This window comes from Bufo gargarizans, chromosome 5, assembly GCF_014858855.1.
Source record: "Bufo gargarizans isolate SCDJY-AF-19 chromosome 5, ASM1485885v1, whole genome shotgun sequence".
Lineage (NCBI taxonomy): Eukaryota > Metazoa > Chordata > Amphibia > Anura > Bufonidae > Bufo > Bufo gargarizans.
Genome location: NC_058084.1, coordinates 442,739,139 through 442,767,092, shown reverse-complemented (window position 1 = coordinate 442,767,092; position 27,954 = coordinate 442,739,139). Strand labels below are relative to the sequence as shown.

The following is a 27,954-nucleotide window of genomic DNA, read 5'->3' as shown; positions in this document are numbered from 1 at the left end:
CCCCTCACGGAATACCTTGGGGTGTCTTCTTTCCAAAATGGGGTCACTTGTGGGGTAGTTATACTGCCCTGGCAATTTAGGGGCCCTAATGTGTGCGAAGTAGTTTGAAATCAAAATCTGTAAAAAATGGCCGGTGAAATCCTAAAGGTGTTCTTTGGAATGTGGGCCCCTTTGCCCACCTAGGCTGCAAAAAAGTGTGACACATCTGGTATCGCCGTACTCAGGAGAAGTTGGGCAATGTGTTTTGGGGTGTCATTTTACATATACCCATGCTGGGTGATATAAATATCTTTGTCAAATGCCAACTGTGTATAAAAAAATGGGAAAAGTTGTCTTTTGCCAAGATATTTCTCTCAACCAGCATGGGTATATGTAAAATGACACCCCAAAACACATTCCCCAACTTCTCCTGAGTACGGCGATACCAGATGTGTGACACTTTTTTGCAGCCTAGGTGGGCAAAGGGGCACACATTCCAAAGAGCACCTTTCGGATTTCACCGGTCATTTTTTACACATTTCGATTGCAAAGTTCTTCTCACACATTTGGGCCCCTAAATTGCCAGGGCAGTATAACTACCCCACAAGTGACCCCATTTTGGAAAGAAGACACCCCAAGGTATTTCGTGATGGGCATAGTGAGTTCATGGAAGTTTTTATTTTTTGTCACAAGTTAGTGGAATATGAGACTTTGTAAGAAAAAAAAAAAAATTATAATAAATCATCATTTTCCGCTAACTTGTGACAAAAAACAAAAAGTTCTATGAACTCACTATGCCCATCAGCGAATACCTCAGGGTGTCTACTTTCCGAAATGGGGTCATTTGTGGGTTTTTTCTACTGTTTGGGCATTGTAGAACCTCAGGAAACATGACAGGTGCTCAGAAAGTCAGAGCTGCTTCAAAAAGCGGAAATTCACATATTTGTACCATAGTTTGTTAACGCTATAACTTTTACCCAAACCATTTTTTTTTTTACCCAAACATTTTTTTTTTATCAAAGACATGTAGAACAATAAATTTAGCGAAAAATTTATATATGGATGTCGTTTTTTTTGCAAAATTTTACAACTGAAAGTGAAAAATGACATTTTTTTGCAAAAAAATAGTTAAATTTTGATTAATAACAAAAAAAGTAAAAATGTCAGCAGCAATGAAATACCACCAAATGAAAGCTCTATTAGTGAGAAGAAAAGGAGGTAAAATTCATTTGGGTGGTAAGTTGCATGACCGAGCAATAAACCGCTAAAATTGTGGAGTGCCGATTTGTAAAAAAGGGCCTGGTCACTAGGGGGGTATAAACCTGTGGTCCTTAAGTGGTTAAACCGGACCCATCTTCTTTGCCCAAAGTGGTCTCTCTTTTATTGTTCTCCCATCTTTGTGTCAATCCCCTAAGAATGAGAAGGAAAGGAGGCACCATTGTCTAGACGTTAAAAGATGCCTGTCTCATTATCTGAATGTCACCAGTCAGTGGAGGAAATCCTCTAGGCTTTTTGTATAGTTTGGTGGAAAAAACAGGGGTAATAAGGTTTCATCTAGAACCCTAGCCAGATGGATAGTAAGGGCTATCGTTTTGGCCTATTCCTCAGTGGTTGAAACTCCCCCCTCGGGTTTCGGTGCTCATTCAACCAGATTCATTTCTATTTCATGGCAGAAAGGGCCAATGCATCTTTAGAGCAAATTTCTAGGGCAGCTACATGGAAGTCTCCATGTACTTTTTTTCGTCACTACAAGTTAGATTTAGACTCTAATGATCGTCTATCCTTCGGGAGGAAGTGTTACAAGTGGTAGCGTTCCCCCCCCCCCCTAAACTGGTTCTATTCTAGTCGTCTCTCAAGGGTTCTGTCATGGGCGTAGGGGAAATTCCGGATTACTTATCGGTAATCGTTTTTCCATGAACCCATGACAGCACCTGGGATTTATTCCCACCCTATGTTTCAGTTTCATATTCATGACATACTTATGTAAATACAAATTCAATTAAATAAATAAAAGGGGTGCAAAGTCCCCCCCAAAAAAGTGTGTTTAGGACAAGTTCTCGCAATTGACTGGTGCTACAGGAGCAGAGCCCCTCCTTAAGAGTAGTGATGAGCGAACTTCTGTTTTAAGTTCGCCGTCTAAAGTTCGGCTTCCGGTTAGCGGAGAATCCCGATATGGATTCCGAATACCGTTGTGGTCCGTGGTAGCGGAATCAATAATGGCCGATTATTGATTCCGCTACCACGGACCACAACGGAATTCGGAATCCATATCAGGATTCTCCGCTAACCCGAACCCGAACTTTAGACGCCGAACTTAAAACACAAGTTCGCTCATCACTACTTAAGAGCTCTCCAAGAAAGTTCCTGTTTCCTGTCCTGGATGGAGGCGGTCTCTCAAGGGTGCTGTCATGGGCTCATGGAAAAACGGTTACCGGTGAGTAATCCTGAATTTTCAGCTTGTGGTTTTTGCCATGGATCCACCCCAAAAAACGCACAGAAAACACAAAAAAAGTATGGACGCACACAGAGTTGTTATTTGACGCTTCCATTCATTTCAATGGGATATTTAGCTCAGATTCTGCCCCAAGATAGGGCATGCTGCTTCTTGTTTCCACAACAAGTGCTTCTTTCCATTAAAATGAATAGGAGGCAGTTTAAAGGCATTTTTTTAGTTTTTTTTTAGGCAGAAACGCTCCAAAATTAGGATCAAAGAAGGTCTCTATACACATTAATGGTGGCCTAACCCCTTGAGTTTGGCGTGACTGACCGATTAATGTGTGGGTCCCAACTGTCCTTTAACAACAGATGATGGGGGAAATCCTTTGTTCCAAAGGGAGCTAATCCACCATCAAAGGTGTCTGAAACAGTTTTTTCCTCTCTCCTGTTCACGGGTTTCAAATTTGAAAACTGGCATTGGATCTGTGGAGAAATCTGTGACAATTTGTGGAGTAGATTATAGACTGTAGGGAGCAGGACCCTCACGCCTCTTGTTTGAATTGTTGATTTGTTTTTTTTTACTATGTAATGTTTGAATGAGTCTGTATGTGTATCCTCTGATTGTAAAGTGCTGTGGAAAATGCTGGCGCCATATAATAAGGTTTATTATTACAAAATCTGCAGACAAGAATAGTACTCTAGCCTCAGTCTTAGGGCTTATGCACATAAGTGTAAGGACCACTTGCCCGTATTGCGGACCATAAACAGTCGGTCCGCAATATACTGGCACAGCCATGTGCACTCCGTGGTGCGGATGCGGACCCATTGACTCGAATGGGTCAACGATCCGCAACATAGGACTTCACCTATCTTCCAAGCTCACGGAAGCACTACAAAGCGTTTTCCATGGGCTTTCGGGTCTGTGCCTCCGCATCACAAAAATATAGAACATGTTCTATCTTTGGATGTATATTGCGGATCGCGGACCCATTCAAGTCAATGGGTCCGCATCTGAAAACGGAGTGCACACAGCCAGTGCCGTGCACTGCGGACCACTATTTGCGGTCCACAGCACGGGCACTGAGCTATTATGCCGTAAAAACGCAGATTTGCAAAAAATTCGGATAACCGTGTTGCATTTTTATTTTATTTTTTTGTGGATCCATTGGAACAATGCCTATTCTTGTCCGCAAAATGGACAAGTAAAGGACATGTTCTATCTTTTTTGCGGGACTGCAGAACGGACATACGGATGCAGACAGCACACGGTGTGCAGTCCACATTTTTTGCGGCCCCTTTGAAATGAATAAGTCCGTTCCACAAAAAATGCAGATTGGATGTGGTCCGAAAACAAAGGTTGTGTATATGAGGCCTTAACAACATTTTTTTTTAAATTGCAGGCAGTCAATCTCCAATCAACTTAGAGTCGGCCTCTATGAATTGGATCATTCTACACAGACTGACGTGAACGAAGTGGTTGAGATGAAGGAGCTGACGAGTGTGATACAGTCTCTTACACAGGTCAGATCTCCGGGAAGAACATAGACAATGCAAAAATGTACTAATTAGAGATGAGCGAATTTCAGGTTGTGAAATTCGTTCTCGCTTCGTTTACTGGTAAAAGGTGAATTGCGTTATGGATTCTGTTACCACAGACCATAACGCAATTCTCTAACGGAATTCCGTCATAATAGAAGTCTGTGGGCTGCAAAACGGATCCGTCCCGTTTCCATTATGCGGGGGACGGATCTGTTATGCAGGCCATAGACTTCTATTATGAGGGAATGAATAACGGAAGCCTCTAAAGACATTCCGTTAGGCCCCTTTCACACGAGCCAGATTTCCGCGCGGGTGCAATGCGTGACGTGAACGCATAGCACCTGCACTGAATCCTGACCCATTCATTTCAATGGGTTCGTGTACATGAGCATTGTTTTTTCACACATCAGTTCTGCGTTGCGTGAAAATCGCAGCATGTTCTTTATTCTGCGTTTTTCACGCAGCCCTGGCCCCATAGAAATGAATGAATAACGCATTGCATCCGCAAGGAGATGTTGTTTGTAAACCTTCAGTTTTTTATCACGCGTGTAAAAAAACGCATCAAAACGCATTGCACCCACGCTGAAAAAACTGAACAACTGAACGCAATCGTAGAGAAAACTGACTGAACTTGCTTGCAAAATGGTGCGAGTTTCACTGAATGCACCCTGAACGCATCCGGACCTAATCCGTGACGCTCGTGTGAAAGAGGCTTTAGGCATTCCATCATAGAATTTCATTAGTCCCCTTTCACACGGGCGAGTATTCCGCGCGGATGCGATGCGTGAGTTGAACGCATTGCACCCACACTGAATCCGGACCCATTAATTTCTATGGGGCTGTGCACACGAGCGGTGATTTTCACGCATCACTTGTGCGTCGCGTGAAAATCGCAGCCTGTTCTATATTCTGCGTTTTTCACGCAACGTAGGCCCCAAAGAAGTGAATGGGGTTGCGTGAAAATCGCAAGCATCCGCAAGCAAGTGCGGATGCGGTGTGATTTTCACGCATGGTTGCTAGGAAATGATCGGGATGGAGACCCGATCATTATTATTTTCCCTTATAACTTGGTTATAAGGGAAAATAATAGCATTCTGAATACAGAATGCATAGTACAATAGCGCTGGAGGGGTTAAAAAAAAAGAAATAATAATTTAACTCACCTTAATCCACTTGCTCGCGCAGCCCGGCATCTCTTCTGTCTTCTTTTTTGCTGTGTGCAGGAAAAGGACCTGTGGTGACGTCACTCTGGTCATCACATGGTCCGTCACATGATCTTTTACCATGGTGATGGGTCATGTGATGGACCATGTGATGACCGGAGTGACGTCACCACAGGTCCTTTTCCTGCACACAGCAAAAAAGAAGACAGAAGAGAAGCCGGGCTGCGCGATCAAGTGGATTAAGGTGAGTTAAATTATTATTTCTTTTTTTTTTAACCACTCCAGCGCTATTGTACTATGCATTCTGTATTCAGAATGCTATTATTTTCCATTATGACCATGTTATAAGGGAAAATAATACAATCTACAGAACACCGATCCCAAGCCCAAACTTCTGTGAAGAAGTTCAGGTTTGGGTACCAAACATGCCGATTTTTCTCACGCGCGTGCAAAACGCATTACAATGTTTTGCACTCGCGCTGAAAAATCGCGCATGTTCCTGCAACGCACTCACACCTTTTTCCGCAACGCCCGTCTGAAAGAGGCCTTATGGTCCGTGATAACGGAATCCATAATGCAATTCACCTTTTACCAGTAAATAAAGCGTGAACGGATTTGAAAATATGAAATTCACTCATCTCTAGTTCTAATATATAATCCTACAGTTGCATCATATTTCTGATGTTATCTTCAGTTATCCTTTGTGCTTCGCTTTATATCAGTTCAAATTCAAATTATCATTTAAAATACTCACTTTTACCAATTATGTCCACTATTGCAGTCTTAGGCCGAGTTCACACGAACGTGTGTGACCCGTGCTCGTGCTGCGGGCCGCAAACAGCGGGCCGCAATGCACGATCGCCGGCCGTAGGTCAGCCGCATCGGATCGCGGACCCATTCACTTTAATGGGTCCGCGATCTGCCCGTTCCGCTAAAAGATAGGACATGTTCTATCTTTTTGCGGAACGGAGGTACGGGACGTAACCCCACGGAAGCACTCCGTAGTGCTTCCGAGGGGTCCCGTCCCGTGCGGCCGTTCCGCTATTCCGGATTTGCGGACCCATTGAAGTGAATGGGTCCGCATCCGTGAATCGGAATGCACACGGAACTGTGGCCGTGTATTGCGACCCGCGATTTGCGGGCCGCAATACGGCCACAGATCACACACGTTCGTGTGAACTAAGCCTTACCCATATGCAGGTATATAAATCTCCAATTAACATCTTTTTAGAATGAATGTTTTTCTATTTTATTTTACAGGTTTTTTTTAATGAAAGGATATTTTAATATTTTTTTTATGTTTATTTTTTTCCTAAATGCAAAATTAAGCAACTTTCTAAATAGTTATCATTATTAATTTCCTACCTCTCTGCTTCTGCAGTAAGTCCTACATGCAGCTGCTAGTGCTATGAAATCTGACATAATGTATCAGAGCTTTGCTCCTGTTTCTGACAGCTCTCTGATCTCCACCTACCTTCCCTCAGTGTTAGGGCTCATGCACACAAACTTATTTTTTGTGCATGTCCGTTCCGTGTTTTTTTTTGCGGCTCGTATGTGGAGCCATTCATTTCTATGGAGCCACAGAAAAAACTGAAAGGTCTTCATTTGCATTCCATGTCTGTATATCCGCATGTCGGTTCCACAAAAGAATAGAACATGTCCTATTCTTGTCCGTTTTGCAGACAAAGACAGGCATTGTAACAATGGATCCGCCCCAAAAAAACGGATGTCATCTGGTTATTTTGAGGACCGCAAAATACATACAATCGCATGCTTGAGCCCTTAGAGATGGCAGCAGGAGGTTGTGCACAGCGGTCTGGAGAAGGGGAAAATGATGCAAGGAGGACAGCTTAGTCTACTTTGACACTCGTGTTTTGGCTTTCTGTTTGTGAGATCCGTTCAGGACTCACACAAGCGGTCCAAAACGGATCAGTTTGCATTCTAATGCATTCTGAATGGAAAAGGATCCGCTCAGAAAGCATCAGTTTGGCTCCAATCAGTCTCCATTCCGCTTTGGAGACTAACACCAAAACGCTGCGTCCGTCTGATGAAACTGAGCCACACAATGTATGTCAATGGGGACGGATCCGTTTTCACTGACACAATCTGGCGCAATAGAAAACAGATTCGTCCTCCATTGACTTTCAATGGTGTTTAAGACGGATCAGTCTTGGCTATGTTAAAGATAATACAAATGGATCCGTTCTGAACGGATGCAGATGGTTGTATTTTCTGAACGGATCCGTCCATGACGCAAGTGCGAAAGTAGCCTAACACAAGCTGTGTAGATAAGGAGGAAAGCACACACAAGTCAGTTTACAGGAGACTTCAGCAGCATCCTGGACACACAGATCCAACAAGTATTACTGGAAGGGACAAGACCACATGGGAAAAGTCTGAAAATGAGTGAAGAAAGAAAGGTTGCAGACTGAAATTTATGTTTACTCTGAGTTTATTGGAATTACCAATTTCAAAAATTAATAGTGACAATTGACGTACAAAAATATTACATTGTAACCATTAGGGTCCAGCGCATAAAGTAACAATGAGAAAGTTGTTATTAATACAAATATAAAGAATGTGTACAATCATCAAAAAGTGAATACAGATATAGACTCACTTGCATCATTGTATCCACGTTAAACACTATCCATGAAGCATTGTGGCCTATGTAGCCAATTAGGGATCTCAGTATATTCCTTGTGGCTATACGTTTATCTCACTGGAAATTATCACCATTTAGTAAGACAATAACATGGGGGGAACAAAGAGACGCAAGAAAGGAGGGGGGTGGAGGGGAAGACAACATTGAGAGATGTTAAAACAAATGGACCTGACCTAAAGATACTGTGAGAGATCTTATAATATATAGTTCTAAAACTCATTTCGCTCCTAGTAAGTCAACAAATTCCGATGAGTCCAGAAACTGAAGTAGGCGGTCACAGCTACGGGCAAAGGATTCAGCTCTTTCTTGCTCGTTTGCTATCAACTCTTCCATACGCAGGGGCGGATTAAGGCCCCTTTCACACGGGCAAGTTTTCCGTGCGGGTGCGATCCGTGCGGCGAACGTATGGCACCCGCACTAAATCCTGACCCATTCATTTCTATGGGGCTGTGCACATGAGCGTTGTTTTTAACGCATCACTTGTGCGTTCAGTTGAAATCGCAGCATGCTCTATATTGTCCGATTTTTGACGTGACGCAGGCCCCATAGAAGTGAATGGGGTGTGTGAAAATCGGATAGGCATCCGCAAGCAAGTACGGATGCCGTGCGATTTGCACGCACGGTTGCTAGGAGACGATCGGGATGGAGACCCGATCATTATTATTTTCCCTTATAACATGGTTATAAGGGAAAATAATAGCATTCTGAATACAGAATGCATAGTAAACCAGCGCTAGAGGGGTTAAAAAATAAATAAATAATAATTTAACTCACCTTAGTCCACTTGATCGCGAAGCCCGGCATCTCCTTGTGTCTCCTCTGCGCTGAACAGGACCTGGGGTGAGCTGCTGCATTAAAAGAGGTTAAGGACCTTCGATGACGTCACTCCGGTCATCACATGGTCTTTTACCATGGTGAATCACCATGGTAAAAGATCATGTGACGTACCATGTGATGACCGGAGTGACGTCATCAAAGGTCCTTAACCTCTATTTAATGCAGCAGCTCACCCCAGGTCCTGTTCAGCGCAGAGGAGACACAAGGAGATGCCGGGCTTCGTGATCAAGTGGACTAAGGTGAGTTAAATTATTATTTATTTATTTTTTAACCCCTCTAGCGCTGGTTTACTATGCATTCTGTATTCAGAATGCTATTATTTTCCCTTATAACCATGTTATAAGGGAAAATAATACAATCTTCAGAACATCAATCCCAAGCCCGAACTTCTATGAAGAAGTTCGGGTTTGGGTACCAAACATGCGCGATTTTTCTCACGCGAGTGCAACGCATGACAATGTTTTGCACTCGCACGGGAAAATCGCGCATTTTCCCGCAACGCACCCGGCTCTTATCCGGGCAAAAAAACTGACGCCCGTGTGAAAGAGGCCTAAGTGCATGATAGGCCCGGGGCTGTCTACCCAACTTGGGCCCCTCCCTCTATTTTAGTTTAGTTTTTTTTTTTTTGGTATGAAGAGGCTGCAGTGTTTCGTGAGCGCCTCAGTCTCTTCCTAGGCCATATGACATCTTTAGACTAAAAAAAAAGACCACCATGGCAAATTCTTTCAGACGCATCTCGTCTCTACAGTTTGTAACACAGACAAGTTAGATTTCTCAATTTTTCCATCAACCTCCTCCTCCTGGTGTCCCCACAGTGTCATCCTGCTGCCACCCCCAATACTGTGCCCGTTGTGTCCCCAATGCCCCAGGTACGATACTGCTGAAAAAATTGTGACCCTAATAGACATGATTAGAGTCATTTATCAAACTGGTGTAAAGTAGAACTGGATTTCCAAAAGAGCTGTCAAATATGAAAGGTGGAATCTGATTGGCTGCTATGGGCAACTAAGCCAGTTCTACTTTACACCAGTTTGATAAATTACCCCAAATGTCCATATAGTGTCCACAGCAGCTATAATGTCCTCTAGAGACCCCCAGTAATAATACCACCCTCTATTGTGCTCCAGGCAATAATCCCTGTATCGTATCCCCAAAAATAATAGAATTGCCCCTACAGTGCCTCCCCAATAGCAACACCCCCATATAGTAATTTCCCCCAAACTGCCCCCATATAGTAGTTTGCCCCAACACAGTAATTTCCCCTACATAGTAATTTCCACCACACTGTTCCCACATAGTAATTTGTCCCCACATAGCAATTTCCCCCCACTGTCCCCACATAGAAATTACCCCACACTGTCCCCACATAGAAATTACCCCACACTGTCCCCACATAGAAATTACCCCACACTGTCCCCACATAGAAATTACCCCACACTGTCCCCACATAGAAATTACCCCACACTGTCCCCACATAGCAATTACCCCACACTGTCCCCACATAGCAATTACCCCACACTGTCCCCACATAGCAATTACCCCACACTGTCCCCACATAGAAATTACCCCACACTGTCCCCACATAGAAATTACCCACACTGTCCCCACATAGAAATTACCCCACACTGTCCCCACATAGAAATTACCCCACACTGTCCCCACATAGAAATTACCCCACACTGTCCCCACATAGAAATTACCCCACACTGTCCCCACATAGAAATTACCCCACACTGTCCCCACATAGAAATTACCCCACACTGTCCCCACATAGAAATTACCCCACACTGTCCCCACATAGAAATTACCCCACACTGTCCCCACATAGAAATTACCCCACACTGTCCCCACATAGAAATTACCCCACACTGTCCCCACATAGAAATTACCCCACACTGTCCCCACATAGAAATTACCCCCCACACTAGAATACCCCCACTGTCCCCATAGTAATTTGCCCCCACATAGTAATTTGCCCCCACACTGCCCCCACATAGTAATTTGCCCCCACATAGTAATTTGCCCCCACACTGCCCCATATAGTAATTTGCCCCCACATAGTAGTCCCTCCCATAGTAGTCCCTCCCATAATAATTTGCCCCCACACAGTAATTTGTCCCCACATAGTATTCCCCCCCCATAATAATTTGGCCCCACAGCCCCCACATTCTCCCCCTCCCCATGTACTCGAAGTCTCTTTATATGTCCTACTGTTTGTCCCCCACCCCCCACATGTCCCCCAAAGTAGGCACATGAAAAAAACAAGAAAAAATGAAAAGCTAAATACTCACCTACGCTATGTCCAGGGCCAGGCTCGCAGAGGAAGGCGGGATAAGGCAGTGCTGCGTCCCGTCACAGGCGTGCGATGACGTCATTACGCACATGCCTGCGCCGGGATTTCACTACCGCATAGGCCTCAGGCCTATGTGCGGCCTGAAGCCTATGGCGGTGATCGGCGACGGGACAGGGAGCTATGCGCTCCCGTGCCCCGTCGCAGTATGTGGGCGTTTGGGTCGGCGTTGGGCCCCACAGCGGTGCTGGGCTCGGGGCTTCCGACCCGAATGTCCCTATTGTAATCCGCCACTGTCCATACGTAATATAAATCCTAGCTCTCTTGACCATTCAAGCAATGTGGGTGGAGAGCTGGACTTCCAATGTCTAGGGATAACCATCCTCGCAGCAGACAGGAAATGTCGCAGAACTCCTTTCTTGACCTGGGCAAGAGAGCCAGGAATCAGGGATAAGGTAAGTTGTGGAGTGTTAGGAATCGTTCTGTTTGAGTAGCAGACTGAAATTTAGTGCAACTTTTTTTACTTGAGGTAACCATGGAGAACTACTTCCTTCTCGAATCCAATCAGAGGGTATTGTCTGTCTACGCGCTACTGAGATATAAATCCGGTAGGAGAATACGCACTTACAGCAAGGTGACTGCCATATTACTGACAGGTCCAATCAGCTATTATACTAAAATATTGCACCATCTGGATAAAAGCTTAGGCAAAATAATTAAGTGGGCTCATGAGTATATGCTGTATTCACGAGCCCCGTCTTCCCCTTTTCTTGTTTAGCAATTGAAGCAACTTTGCAAATAACCTTGATTGTGGAAATCTCCTGCCATTTTGTGCTTACAGCTCCCTATATTCAGATCTAAGTGTCTCCATGGTTACAGACTACAAACAAGCTCTGTGTAGTCCTGTCCTGCATTCCCTGTATTCATATGAATTCTCGTTGTATTTGGCTCAGTCTGACTTCCACATGCTCTGTTCTATCATCTTCTAGTCTCTTGACACCTTGAAGAAAGAGGTTCTTCTGCAAAAAAATCTTCTACAAGCAGAATATGAGCAGAAAATTGAAGCTCAAGCACTGGAACTTTACAATCGTATGAATGACACCGTACGGGACCTTGAAATGGTTCACAAGAAGGTAACACATGTCTTGTTATCTAGTATATTTTACTTTAGGGCGTCCCCCTGTTAAGGTACAATTCAGTGCTAGGGTTTCTCTCCACCAAGTGCATATAGTTTTATGCTATTCCTTATGTATCGCTTCCTCTACTTCAGGTCATTAAGTAGAAATCCTTATTGTTTATATCTGGGGTATAAAAACCTGTCCATGGTCCAGTGATGGACACACAACTTATTAGGTGGCAGAGCACACATACATAGTGACTATAATGAGATGTCTACTTTGGTGTCCGTCACATCACAAGGACAGATTGTCTTTGGTTCTTTGACAATTGAATAATGGCAAACTGAAACAGAAATTATACTGGAAACCTGGGAAATTTGTTGAAACGGTAATACCCCTTTTACTAGTGCCCGACCCCTTAATTCCAATGATTGGTGGGATTCAGATCATCAACACATCCAACCTTGAAGAATTTTCTGTTTAAACTATGCTGCATAGAGCCAAGCAGAGTGTAGGGCTTGTAACCATAATAATGCCAATAATCACAACCTACTGTTTTACAAAACTGTATTCTACACAATTTTACGGCATCCACTTTATGTTGCACAATTTTTGCTAATTTTAAGGTAAAACATACCCATATATGGCCCTATGGTAATACACTCATTGAAAAACAAAATGAGATACCGCCTCTAGCCTGGATACCAGATGAGATACAGCCTCTAGCCTGGATGCAAGATGAGATACGGCCTCTAGCCTGGATACAAGATGAGATATGGCCTCTAGCCTGGATACAAGATGAGATACGGCCTCTAGCCTGGATACAAGATGAGATACGGCCTCTAGCCTGGATACAAGATGAGATACGGCCTCTAGCCTGGATACAAGATGAGATACGGCCTCTAGCCTGGATACAAGATGAGATACGGCCTCTAGCCTGGATACAAGATGAGATACGGCCTCTAGCCTGGATACAAGATGAGATACAGTTGGGCATGGAGGCATACAGGTTCCTGGTATCCTGCGGCATATTTGACCACAGATGATGCAGCTGGACCTGTAGATCCTGCGCACTTGTAGGTTGCTGAAGCTGGCTTCCCATCTGGTCCCATAAATGCTCTATTGACAATAAATCCGGTTACCGGGCAGCCAAGGAAGTGTTGTAATCTGGAGGAGACATTCCTGGGAAACCCTTGTTGTGTGCGGGCGAGCATTATCCTGCTGAAAAATGCCAGTTGGAAGCCCTGCCATGAGAGGAACACGTGGCGGCAGGATGTCCTGCACATATCACTGAGCTATTAGTGTCTCTCATATCGCTACTAGAGGTGACCGACTGTCATATGCGATGGCTCCCCAGATCATCACTCCAGCAGTCGGGACAGTGAGTCGCTCCACAGCAAATGCAGGATTGATGCACTCTTCATGAGGCCTCGAACCCGACCATTGTCGAATCCCAAACAGAACTTGAATTTGTTTGGGATTCGATACGGTTCCAGTCCGTAGCACTCCAGGTTTCTCATTCACAACACCACAGCAAAGGTGACATTGGCTCAATGGCAGGACATGTAATGGAAGCCGTGACACCAAATTTCCTTCCGCTGTGTGCCTGGAAATGGTCTGGGCAGAGACGGGGGTGTAATGAAGGTGCCACCTGTGTCTGGGTGGTGGACAACAACACTGCGGGAGCTGCTTGTGCTTGCCAGCAGATCAAATCATCTTCTTTACTGGTAGCTTGTCTGGACCATCCAAAGCCTGTTGGCTGTGTGTGTGGCCCTCACGTACAACTGCTCCCAACACTTCCTAACATCTAAGTCAGAACATCCTAAATGACGGGCAGTTCATTGAAACAACCATCCGGCTTCTCGTCCCCTCTCAAAGGACTCATGCACACGACCGTTTTTTTTAAGGTCCGCAAAAACGGGGTCCGTAGGTCCGTGATCCGTGACCGTTTTTTCGTCCGTGGGTCTTCCTTGTTTTCTGGAGGATCCACGGACATGAAAAATGAAAAAAAAAATCTAAGTCAAGTTTGCCATTGAAATGATAGGAAAAAACGGACACGGATCACGGACACGGATCACGGACGCGGATGACAATCTTGTGTGCATCCGTGATTTTTCACGGACCCATTGACTTGAATGGGTCCGTGAACCGTTGGCCGTGAAAAAAGTAGGACAGGTCATATTTTTTTCACGGCCAGGAAACACGGATCACGGATGCGGCTGCCAAACGGTGCATTTTCAGATTTTTCCACGGACCCATTGAAAGTCAATGGGTCCGCGAAAAAAAACGGAAAACGGCACAACGGCCACGGATGCACACAACGGTCGTGTGCATGAGGCCAAAGTCTTTCCACTGGGAAAAATATCATAGAGACATGTCTGGCAGTCAAGAGGTACACTACCCAAAAGTAGTCTATGAGAGTTAGCAGGGGAAGCACTTTTACGCCTTTTTCTGGCAAGACCCAGTGTCTAATCAAACCACACTAATAATTTACATACTGTACCTGCCTGAGACATAACTGCATGGCAAGTTTTGCAGGTTGCAGCAATCCAACATTTCTTTCTTGGTGCGTTATTTTTTTGTAAATGAGTGTCCATAATTTATTTCCTATAGCTCCTCTGTATCTTAGTTGACATTTACATTGTATTTGTAGCTTGCAGTTATGTGCTCTCCTCTGAATTCTACCACCTTTTGCTTGTGATTTATAGAAAGTCTCCACACTCAGGAAAAGCTTTCAGCAGCAGCTGATCGATGCTCTCGCTGTGATTAGGTCTGAGTATGAGGTGAGTGTACGGTACAGTGGGGGGTTCTAGTTACCGCAGGTTTGTCATATTTTTTTCTTTGTGATAAATTGACATATAAGAAAGAATATTCACCATTTTAAAAATACATTGTTCTACTGGAAATAGCCAGGTCCGCTGCGTAAGTCTGTAGTGTCTCATTAGAATATTTAAAGGGCTTGTCCGAAATAATAAAAAATCTCAGACAAACCCTTGAAATGTCTAAATGAGAAAATTTTTGTAATACTTACCTCTTTCTCTAGCGCCATTCTCTGCAGTGGCATGAGGACCAGACTAGTGCTGCGGAGAATTCAACTGGAGAACGAGGTGAATAAAACATAATTTTTTTTATTATTATAGACCATTCAGTGGCTTGTCCAAGATTTTTAACTCCGATAGCCCCTTTTAGAGAGGTTTTCCTGGTCTTAAAGAAGTTGTGCAGGGACATAATATCGATGACATATCCTAAAGATAGATCATCAATACCAGATCGGCGGGTCTCCGACTCCCAGCACCCCTGCCAACTAGCTGTTCAAAGGGGTCACGGTGCTCATGGGAGCGCTGCATCCTCTTCAATATTTCCCTGCATGTCGTCTCCCTTGTAGTGGCGGTGCAGTGTAATTACATCTTCCTCTCCCATTCACTTTAATGGAATGAGCTGTAATTACACTGCACCGCCGCTAATAGGGAGACCGCATGCAGAAAAATGTTGAAGAGGATGCAGCTCTCACATGAGCGCCACCACCGCTAGAAACAGCTGATCGTCAGGGGTCCCCGGGAGTCAGACCCCCGCTGAGCTAATACTGATGACCTATCGTGAGGTTAGGTCATCAGTATTATGCTACTTCACAACCCGTTTAAATACTGATGACCTGATCTTAGGGTCCTTTTACACAGTCTAAGCAGATATCGGGAATTGATTGATCGTGTAGCGGAGATGAGACCTGCATTTACATGCAGCAATTACCTCTGCTGTATGGGGATAAGCGAACGATACAGCAATCACTTGCCCCCATAGAAATTCATTGTTCTTGGTCAGCAGATTGCTGTTTAGACAGTACGATCTGCTGCACAGGATGGATGATTTTTGGTGCCGGGGTTCTGCCACTTTTCTATACCCGGACAAAAGTCTATACCTGGAAGTGATGTAGCTGCACCGGAAGTCACGTGGAGTCGTTGGAATCAGCTGGAGGAGGGGGTGTGCGCGCTGCGCAAGCGCATTCGGCTAAAGTATGTTAATCTGGCAGAACTCCCCTGCATTTTCCCAGCCCTCCATTTCTTTACTATTCGTCTCTTTCTTAACTATCCATCTTTTTTCTTTACCATCCATTTCTTTCTTTACTATCAATGGCGGCATAGAGCCTGATGTGTGGCGAGCGAAGCGAGCCCGCGAGGATACAAATTAATGTAGATTACGGGCTCGCGGCGTTCTGCCAGATTACTATACTTTAGCCGAATGCGCTTGCGCAGCGCGCACACCCCCCTCCTCCAGCTGATTCCAACGCGTCCACGTGACTTCCGGTGCAGCTACATCACTTACGGGTATAGACTTTTGTCCGGGTATAGAAAAGTGGCAGAACACCGGCAAAACGACACGATGACCTGATGAATGAAGGTTTTCTCCTACATCAGGTCATCACCAGCACTTTTTATACAGGCCAATTATTGGGGATGAGCATTTATACAAACGCTCCTCTCCAATAATCGACCTGATTATCGGTCCGTGTAGAAGGACACCTAGGGAAGGTGAGCATTATCAAGTCAGTGCGCGCTCTCTCCAGGCACCTCCACGGATCAGCTGTTTGAAGGAGTTGCGGCTTTCTTGCAAGCTTTCCAGCTTCTTCTTCAGGCTTGTGAGTTCATGTTCATTGGCCGTAAAACCTTTCTGCAGCTTTTTCTTATTTAGGTGAATAGGATGAGTTGTAATACAAAGCACAGCCACTATACGGTGCTGGGCCTGGGACACAATGAAGAGACCACAGTGCTTGCCTAGAATGATCTGATATAGATCACCTGTTCTAAGGATAGGTCATCAGTATTTATGCCCTGTAATACGAATTTAAGTTGAGCTTCATTGAAAGTTAGTAATTAACTATGATCCCTTAAACGGAATCTGTCACCAGGAAATTCACAGGTACGATGCCTTGTGGGGCTGGCTCAGCTATACGTAATGAGGCCTTTCACTTATTGATCCATTGCTTCATTCTGGAGGATAAGTATGTTTAATCCGTATTCAAATGAGCAATTAACTGCGCCGATTTTTAGCAAAACGGCTGGGTCCTTTTAAGTGGTGGACTGAACATTTTGCTCACTGGATCTTTCACGAGTTTACGCTGCCGTCATCTAGGGTTATAAACCTGGTGACAGATATCTTTCAGTCATGGGACAACCACTTCAAGCCGCAGAAGTCCCTTCTTTAAACAAGTAGGGGAGAATTTATAAAGGGGTAACTAACCTATTAGACAACTTTATTTTAAAATATTTCTCTGAAACTGATTTTTTTTTTTAAATGTTATTTATCGATTTTACTGTTTTACCAGGAAAAATAGGCACCTGAAGTTCAGGGTTGCACAGTTCTGCTGGAATAGGGGACGCAGCGAGCTCAGTACTTGCAGGAGCGTACACTGCTGCTCCTGCCTGTGCCCGCTCCGCTGATCTAAATCCTGGCACAGCATTTCAGTGCAAGGTTTCCTGTATGATCTGCTATGCCAGGATTTAGCTGAGTAGAGTAGGCAGCGGGCGCAGGCAGGAGCAGTGATGTGTTATGCAGACTTCCTACCTGTGCCCTCTTCACTCAGCTAAAGGCTTGGCATAGCACATTGGTGCAGGAAACCCTGCACCTATGTGCGGTGCCAGGATTTAGATGAAAGGGCACAGGCAGGAGCTTTGTATAACACATCACCGCTCCTGCCTGTGCCCACTTAGCTAAAAGCTCTGCGTAGCACATAGGTATCAGAAGCCCTGCATCTATGGGCTGTGCCAGGATTTAGCCAAGTGGAGTTGGCACTAGCAATGACATGTGCTCTTGCCTGAACTGAGCTTACTGCGGTCCCTATTCCAGCTAAACTGTGGAATCCATAAGCCTGTATACCACATACATGTCAGCGGTGTGCAAGTGAATGGATTCCAAAGCGCTATAGACACCCTAAACTTCGGGTGCTGTGTTTTTAGTGAAACAGTAAAATCGATAAGAAAGGTATATTACAAAATGAGTTTCAGGCATTTAGATTTTTTCTATAAAAAAGTTGTCTAAAAGATTAGTTACTTTAATAAACTTGTAAGTAGAGATGGCCAGTTCGCAGTGTTCACCAGCGAACACATGCAATCTGCCATCTTAACTGACAAGTCCGGCGAGGCACAGGTAAGTCCTTACCTCTGCCTGTGCGCGAGCCGGTCTGAAATGAAATGCTGTCTCCGGGAGCAGGCAGTTCCCATAACGGCCCCTGGAGGCTGTTCTCGGAACTGCCTGCTCCTGGAGACCGCATTTTATTTCAGACCGGCTCGCGCACAGGCAGAGGTAAGGACTTACCTGTGCCTCGCCGAACTTGTCAGTTAAGATGGCAGATCGCATGTGTTCGCTGACTAACACAGCGAACTGGCCATCACTGCTTGTAAACCACATTTCTTGCGCAAAAATGGGATCCGCTCCCCTCTTTTAGATTACACTCACCACTTTTAGATAAAACTCCTCAATTTTGTTATGTTGCAGCCTTGTGCGAAAATGAAAAATAATTTTCCCCCCATCATTCTGCACTCAGTACCTCATAATGACCACGTGAAAACAGAATTTTATGTATTTTTGCAGATTTATTAAAAAGGAAAAACTAAAATTTCTCATGGATATAAGTGTTCAGACCCTTTGCTATGACACTTGCAATTTTGCTCTGGGGGCCTCCCATTTCTCTCTTCATCTTTGAGATGTTTCTACACCTTAGTTGAAATCCCCTGAGGTAAATTCATTTGATTGAATATGATTTAGAAAGATATACCCCTGTCTATATGAGGCCTCACAGCCGACAATGTATATCAGAGCAAAACCCAAGACATGAGGCGTAAACAACTGCCTGTAGAGCTCAGAGACAGGGTTGTGTAGAGGCACAGATCTGGAGAAGGGTACAAAATAGTTTCTGAAAGTTCCCAAGAGCACAGTGGCCTCCATAATTCTTAAATGGAAGTTTGGAACAACCAGGACTCTTCTTAATGCTGGCCGCCCCATAAAACTAAGCCATCAGAGGAGAAGAGCTTTGGTCACTCTAAATGAGCTCCAGAAAGAAGCTTCTCTTCAGTAAAAGACACATACAATCCCACCTGGAGTTTTGTAAAAAGCACCTTAAGGACTCTCAAACTGTGACAAACAGGATTCTCTGGTCTGATGAAACCAAGATTGAGCGTTTTGGTCTCATTTTTAGGAATCATGTTTGGAAGAAACCAGGCACTGGTCATCACCACCATCCCTACAGTGAAGCATGGTGGTGGCAGCATTATGCTGTGGGGTGTATTTCTGCAGCAGGGGAAGGGAGACTGTTCAGGGTTGAGGGAAAGCTGAATGGAGCAAAGTACAGATATTTTCTTAATAATAACCTGATCCAGAGTGCTCTGGACCTCAAACTAGGCCGAAGGTTCACTTTCCAACAAGACAATGACCCTAAGCACACATCCAAGTCAACACAGTGGATTAGGGACAACTCTATGAATGTCCTTGAGTGGCCCAGCCAGAGCCCTGACTTAAATCCAATCAACATCTCTTGAGAGACCTGAAAATGGCTGTCCACTGATGGTCCTCATCCAACCTGACAGAGCTTGAAAGGATCTGTAAAGAAAAATGGCAGAAAATACCCAAATCCAGGTGTACAAATCTCGTGGCATCATACCCAAGAAGACTGGAGGCTGTAACCACTGCCAAAGGGGCTTCAACGAAGTCCTGAGTAAAGGGTCTGAACACTTACAGGTCCTTCTAAAAAAATTAGCATATTGTGATAAAGTTCATTATTTTCTGTAATGTACTGATAAACATTAGACTTTCATATATTTTAGATTCATTACACACAACTGAAGTAGTTCAAGCCTTTTATTGTTTTAATATTGATGATTTTGGCATACAGCTCATGAAAACCCAAAATTCCTATCTAAAAAAATTAGCATATCATGAAAAGGTTCTCTAAACGAGCTATTAACCTAATCATCTGAATCAACTAATTAACTCTAAACACCTGCAAAAGATTCCTGAGGCTTTTAAAAACTCCCAGCCTGGTTCATTACTCAAAACCGCAATCATGGGTAAGACTGCCGACCTGACTGCTGTCCAGAAGGCCATCATTGACACCCTCAAGCAAGAGGGTAAGACACAGAAAGAAATTTCTGAACGAATAGGCTGTTCCCAGAGTGCTGTATCAAGGCACCACAGTGGGAAGTCTGTGGGAAGGAAAAAGTGTGGCAGAAAACGCTGCACAACGAGAAGAGGTGACCGGACCCTGAGGAAGATTGTGGAGAAGGGCCGATTCCAGACCTTGGGGGACCTGCGGAAGCAGTGGACTGAGTCTGGAGTAGAAACATCCAGAGCCCCCGTGTACAGGCGTGTGCAGGAAATGGGCTACAGGTGCCGCATTCCCCAGGTCAAGCCACTTTTGAACCAGAAACAGCGGCAGAAGCACCTGACCTGGGCTACAGAGAAGCAGCACTGGACTGTTGCATGTCATTCGGAAATCAAGGTGCCAGAGTCTGGAGGAAGACTGGGGAGAGGGAAATGCCTGAAGTCCAGTGTCAAGTACCCACAGTCAGTGATGGTCTGGGGTGCCATGTCAGCTGCTGGTGTTGGTCCACTGTGTTTTATCAAGGGCAGGGTCAATGCAGCTAGCTATCAGGAGATTTTGGAGCACTTCATGCTTCCATCTGCTGAAAAGCTTTATGGTGATGAAGATTTCATTTTTCAGCACGACCTGGCACCTGCTCACAGTGCCAAAACCACTGGTAAACGGTTTACTGACCATGGTATTACTGGGCTCAATTGGCCTGCCAACTCTCCTGACCTGAACCCCATAGAGAATCTGTGGGATATTGGGAAGAGAAAGTTGAGAGACGCAAGACCCAACACTCTGGATGAGCTTAAGGCCGCTATCGAAGCATCCTGGGCCTCCATAACACCTCAGCAGTGCCACAGGCTGACTGCCTCCATGCCACGCCGCATTGAAGCAGTCATTTCTGCAAAAGGATTCCCGACCAAGTATTGAGTGCATAACTGAACATCATTATTTGAAGGTTGACTTTTTTTGTATTAAAAACACTTTTCTTTTCTTTTATTGGTCGGATGAAATATGCTAATTTTTTTAGATAGGAATTTGGGGTTTACATGAGCTGTATGCCAAAATCATCAATATTAAAACAATGAAAGGCTTGAACTACTTCAGTTGGTGTGTAATGAATCTAAAATATATGAAAGTCTAATGTTTATCAGTACATTACAGAAAATAATGAACTTTATCACAATATGCTAATTTTTGAGAAGGACCTGTATGTCAATGCAAGATTTTAGTTTTTCCTTTTCAATAAATTGGCAAAGACTTTCTAAAATCCTGTTTTCACTTTGTCATTATGAGTGCAGAATCATTGGGGAAAACGTGAATATTTTTTTAATGTGAAAGGGTCTGAAGACTTTCCGAATGCATTGTATATGAATAGTGCTTTCTGATGCTTGTAGACATGATAAATGCTCTTGACGTTTTTTTTATTTGCATTAATGATTTTATTAAGTCTTTTGTTGATATTTGAAGAGCAATGGAAGTTATGAGCTCAGAAGACAAGTCTAAAGTTCAAGCCGGCACGCCTGGCACACTCACAAAGCTCCTCGGCACCTTTTGTGCATCCATTGTGTTCCCCTCCCAGACAGTAACATTGACCATATAAGACAAATACTGCACGTATTCTACACCTATGAAATGTCTGGCAGCATTGTCCTGTAATCGATCTGTGCAAACCTTCCCGCATAGACGTGCAGTATGATTGAATGGAAGACTCTACATTTCTGACACCTGTTGCATAAACTGAATAGATAAAGCTATTTTAAAAAATTGAAACTGACCTACGGCCTTTATTAGATTTCTCATGCTGGGTTATTGATGTGTTGGTATATTGTGTCTTGTATTTACTGTATACTTTTGCCTTTTGACAGAATCATTATACTGGGAACTCAGAACTATTGAAAAGCAAAGACTCTCAAGCAGGTGCTGCAAAAATCCAAGAGTTGCGGAGGAAGGTCATTGAGAAAGACCTGCTAATCCAGTCATTAGAGGCACAAATATCAGAACTGGTAGAAAATGAGTCACCTAAGCAGGTAACTGAGGTCACTCCACGGCTGATGATGGAACCATTGCTGATCTTAAAGTGGTTTTCTGAGCATTTTATACTGATGACCTAGGTCATCAGTATCTGACCGATGGGGGTCCAACACCCGGGACTCCTGCCGATCAGCTGCTTAAAGAGGCTGTGAGCACTGTGGCCTCCTCGCGGCTTACCAAGCACAGCGCCGCAAATAGCATCGCAGCTCAGCCCCATTCACTTGAAAGGGACTGAGCTGCATCTAGGCCCATGTGACCGAGGAACTTGATGTCACTGGCCTAGGGGGTAAGCTATGAGGAGGCCACAGAACTATCTGGAGTGCTGCAGCCTATTTAAGGAATTGATGCAACTCCTGGGACCCCCACAGATCGTATCAGATACTGATGACCTATCCCGAGGATAGGTCATCAGAATAAAACACTTGTAAAATCCCTTTAAAGGGAAAAAACGTTATTATTAAAAAAAAAATTGTGTGACTGATTCAATCATCAATAACATCACAGTGGTCGAGGTCATCTCAGGCTTTTGTAGCATATCCCTAGGATATACCAATAATGTCAGATAGGTGCGGGTCCCACCTCGGCATGCTCTCTATTCACTTCTATGGGAGTTCTGAAAATAGCCAAGCAAGCTTAGCATAGAAATTAATGGAGAGCACACCGTGCAAGCATGGTCACTGCTCCATTCACTTCTATGGAACTGCTGGAAATAGCTGAGCCAGCTATCAACTATTTTTCGGTAGTCTTTTAAAAATGAATGGAGGTCGGCCACGCATGCACAGCTGTTCTCTGTTCGTTTCTGGGGTCCTGTTCTTAAGCTAGGAGCAGGTGCAGGTCCCACCTCTGGGACCTATCAGACTTTGGTGGCATATCCTATCCTATCATATGCCACCAATGTCTGAGATGAGATAACCTCTTTAAAGAAGTGTCACGAGACAACGGGTGGATTTGTTGCATTCGGATTGGTTGCCTCTGACAGGTGCCTCCTAATTCTAAATTGTTGCTCACGGTATATATTGTAAGTTATCAAATGTCGTGTTTATTTTATATTCTTTATTGGTGCTCAGAGATCTTAATGTGTTTGACCCATATATATGATTACACGCTTTACGTTTATTGTGGCCCCATTTATGGGAGCCCCTAGTACTCCGGCAAGTATGACACGCGTTAATACTATTGTCAAGCATGCTATGAACCAACAACTGAACGGTTAAATAATGGGAGTGAAGTTGGGAGCTTCGGTAGACCATTATTTGCAACCTCTAGTCAAAAAAATGCCATTAGAGATACAAAACATGTAGGTATTTAATGATTAACGGTGGATTAAGGAGTACAAATGGCCGTCTGGTGATGTCATAACTTTGTAATCTTCCATCCCTCATTATCGGCAGTAGCTCCAGCGCCAGAAGCAGACAGCACCATCTATATTGGACTGATCTGGTTACTGCATCTTTTCCCATTAAAGCCAGCAGGAGCAGCGCTGCAGTGGCGAGCTCAGTCCACTACAAAGTAGATGGCGCTGTCTGCTTCCCTCAACAGAGCTGTTGCTGTCAGCAGGAATGCTGTGTGTCGGACTCCCGCCTATCAAGAGAATAGGCCATCACTTAAAAGGTGGATAACCCCTTTAAATCTTCCTTGTATAGGTTTAATTTGTGTAACTTTCAATTATGACGTATTTACAAGCTCAGCCCGACAGCATAATGCCATGCTGACGTCTGACCCACCATACTTTGCCATCTGCTCATACATAAACAATAGAAGTGCTCTGATGGGTTTGCACATACATCTACCCACATACCTGTACTATGTCTGAACATGTGTGCTCACCGAAATCATAGGTCACCATAGAAAAACTTGTATGGCCTCCACTGACCATTGAATATACTGCATTGTAACATAGTTTGTAAGGCTGAAAAAAGACTTAGGGGGTCGTTTATTAAGACCGGCGTTTTAAACACCGGTCTTAATAAGACCCTGCGCTGGTGGTGGATCTGCCAAAGTTCTGTAGAGGCGCCGGCCTTTACATGACTTTGGCAAATCCTGCGCCAGTCTAAATGTAAGCCAGCTTCCTAGCTGTCTTACATATAGACCATTTCCTACACCTAAAACAGACGTAGAAAATGATGAATGAGATGGACCTGCCGGCCCGCCCACGCCATGCCCACTTTTTTAGACCTGGTGTGGTTGGGGAAAATAACCTTTGCACCACATACTACACCAGAAATACACCTAATATAGTCTTTAATTAATGACCCTCTCAACATCTATCCAGTTCATCCTGTTATCCTGCAATGCTGATTGAGGTCATTATACCTTTATTAAAATCCACTATTCTGCTATTAGGTTTAACATAATGTTCATATTCATTTTATATCATGTGTTTATAGAGGAGCCATGTTTTTTCCAGGATTAATCACACTCCTTGCCAAAAAAATGTAATACCGCACACAGATAGAATCGTCAGATTGCAGCAAATCTCAGCATGCAGTGATACAAGTACCGTAAATGATTACAGCTGAGTAGACACTGGGTTTTGCTACAAGGGCATAACAGTGCTTCTGCCGCTGCCCCATAAAAAGGCTCTCAGAGGTTACTTTTGGGTAGGGTACCTCTTTGTGACTGGTCATTGACTAATAGACATGTCTCTACGATGCACTCGAAGACATATTACCCAGTTGACAAACTTTGAGAGGGGGCACATCACTGGACTGAGAGAAGCAGGATGGTCATTTTGACAAATTGCCTGTCATCTAGGCTGTTCTGGCCTAGCTGTTAGGAGGCGTTGGGAGCAGTGTTTACACGAGAGAGCGCACACACGGTGAACAGACCACCAGTAGAGAGGATGCTTTGATCCCCCGACAAGCATGAGCAGCTCCCACTTGGAACCGAAGTTTTGAGCAAAGCGACTTCGAATCTAGCATCCGAAGCTCACTTCGCTCATCACTAATCATTACATTCACACATTGAAAGTTTCATTCGATTCCGACAACTCCTTGGTGCAGTATTATTTTTTGTCAGTGTATATATGAGTGTATAAAATTCATCCACCACTAGGGGGCACTATCTACACATGGATTTATACAGTTGGTATTAGATGCTGTATAACATTTTCAGCATGGATTTGAGGGCACACTACAGATTTTAGAAGGTACGTTCCGGATTTTCCCCAGTGATTTCACCTAATCTGCTCCTTAAGGGTACTTCCACATGGGATGGATACACTGTTTCGCTCCAATGGATTTGTCTGTGCCAAATCCACAGCTTTTTACAGTCCCAGCAAAGTGGATGAGATTTTAAGAAATTTTATCCACACCCTGCAAAAAAAATACAAATAATCCAGCTGTGCCAATTTTAAATACGCAGCAAGTCAGGGTATGCTGCAGATATCTACTGCAAATTTCACCACTTGCAATTAGTGTTGAGCGAACTTGTGTTTTAAGTTCGGCATCTAAAGTTCGGGTTATCGAAGAATCCCGTTATGGATTCCGCTACCACGGACCATAACGGAATTTAGAATCCAGAACGGGATACTTCGATAACCCGAACTCGAACTTTAGACGCCAAACTTAAAACACAAGTTCGCTCAACACTACTTGCAATGCACAGGGTGCAATATAAGCAAAAATAAGTGAATGTTTTACCTGTCCTATGAAGGCCAACAGCTCGTTGACTTCTAATAGTCTGTCAGTTTCCATCGTGTCACGGAATCTTCAACGGAGCCTTAGTATTGAGCTTCGGCTACTTAAAGTTACAAGCAAGCATGAAACTCACCGCCATAGTATTATTCCCTTCAATGGGAAGAATCACAGTGACCTTGTGAAATTCTAAGCGCGAGGTTGCTTATGACTTTTTTTTTCCCTCAAAAGGAATATTAGAAGTTTGATTGTGAAACTTGCACTGCATGCGGCTGCCAGTAGTGTGAGCCCGAACCATATTCCGTGTGTCTTTACTACATGTCCTGTCCAATCTCTCCCTCTAGTGGCATGCTTCAGAATACATCTAAAGAGAAATTCAACTCCGGTTCATTTACAGTCTCCATCTCTGCTATATAAGACTACTTGCACCCACAACGTATTACAGCACCAGCAAAGTGTATGAGATTACACAAATATCATGTAGACTTTGCTTCTTTCTTCCATGCGGAAATTGACCTGCTGTGCGGATTTAGAAATCTGCAGCATGTCAAATTGTTAGTGCGATTTTCAGTGCGGATTTCACCCTTTTTAATGGAAGCATAAGACCTGTGGCAAAATCGCATCAAATATGCAATAAAATCCGCAAATAACACAAGTGGATTTCGTTGTGGATTTTGTGCGGTTCGATGTGGAGTTATGCGAGTCTTGTGCAGGCCTCAAACACAAGACCATGTCGGTTTTGCAGTCCACAAATCGTGGATCCACAAAATACGGATGCGGTCCGTGTGTCGTCTTCTTTATATTATATTATATGTTTTCAATGGGTCAGTGGTCTGCATTTTGTAGTGACTGGCGAATTTAGACAGCCTCTGCATAATTTAGGGGCTTTACCGGCAGCCATGCGACTTGATTAAATCTACGCCAGCTCCCTTGCTGGTGTAGATTTAGGTCATTTTCTACGCCAAAAACAGGGGTACAAAATGATGAATCAGACCAGCTTGTCGAAGCCACGCCCCCTTTTCTTGGAACTAGCAAAAAGTCGCATACATGTGGAAAAAGGCATAGATTGTTCCGCAAAACACCTTTACAACAAAATCTGTGCCTTATACTGTATATGCCAAAAAGTGGCTTAGATTTTTTAATAAATGACCCCCCTAGTCTCTCTTTTTGTAGAACAGACATAAGGATGCAGAAAGCACACAGACCATCCATGTGCTTTCTGCATGTCCGTTCTGCAAAAAGTTAGAATATGTCCCATAGTTGTCCACCAAATTTGGACTACAGACCCATCGAAGTCAATGGATCCACAAAAAAGTGCGGATGCAAGACAGACTGCAAAGTGTATACGGTCATGTACATGAGTCCTAAAGTCTTCTCACACAGCCCAATAGACTTGATATTTTTTCTCTTATGTAGAAGAGTTCAGGCCTGGCAAAGTGCCTACCAGTATTATAAAAAAATCAGAGCTCTCCTCAATCTATTCTAGCAATAGGAAATTCTCTAGTTATGATTTTGAAGGAGAGGCAGGGGAGCTCCGGGCCTAGGAGACTAACAGAGACCTGTACTCAGCAGAGCCCTCAAACAGAATCCAGTGTCACCGTGTTTTGTGAAATTTGGCATGTGCACCTATCACAGATGCGGTAAGGTCCTCCATCCTCATGACCTCCTGAATTTTACTGAACCAGAGAGCTGTGGTTTGGGCCGACATCTGTTCCCACAGACATGGGATACAAGCCCTTGCTGCATTAACCAAATGACGTACCACAGACTTCCTATAAGTTGACAAGCGGATGTCACTATGGTGAAGCAAAAAGAAGGCAGATGACTTAGGGAGAACATGAGAAGTGAATTCCCAAAAGATGTGTAGAATTCTTCCTCGTTCGTTTCCACGTGGTGGAAATAGAGAGTAAAGTTTACAGGGCGCCCTATACCACCAGAAGAGGACCTTGTAACCAACCTCCTGAGCTCTACTAGCGATTGAGGTCTCATGTATCAATGTAAAGAGACAATCTTCTGTTCCATTGAGAATGTGATAACCAAGTCCTGTTCCCAAGGACTAGCCAGGGCACTGGCTCCGAGATGTCACTAAAAGCCTGTGTCGTAATCCAGCCATCCGAAGAGCAAAATAAAGAGCGAGCGGTACATTGTATAGCGGCTGTGCTTGGTATCACAGCTCAGCCC

The 27,954-nt window shown here is 44.1% G+C and overlaps 1 protein-coding gene across 1 annotated transcript in view; it reads left to right on the top strand.

The window, feature by feature from the left end:
- Positions 1–27,954, top strand: part of C5H10orf67 (chromosome 5 C10orf67 homolog) — a 180,573-nt gene that overhangs the window by 18,040 nt on the left and 134,579 nt on the right. The window contains exons 2-5 of the mRNA XM_044294761.1: positions 3,816–3,936; positions 11,899–12,042; positions 14,736–14,810; positions 21,973–22,134. Coding sequence (XP_044150696.1) covers positions 3,816–3,936; positions 11,899–12,042; positions 14,736–14,810; positions 21,973–22,134 — 502 coding nt within the window. The remainder of the gene's footprint in view (positions 1–3,815; positions 3,937–11,898; positions 12,043–14,735; positions 14,811–21,972; positions 22,135–27,954) is intronic.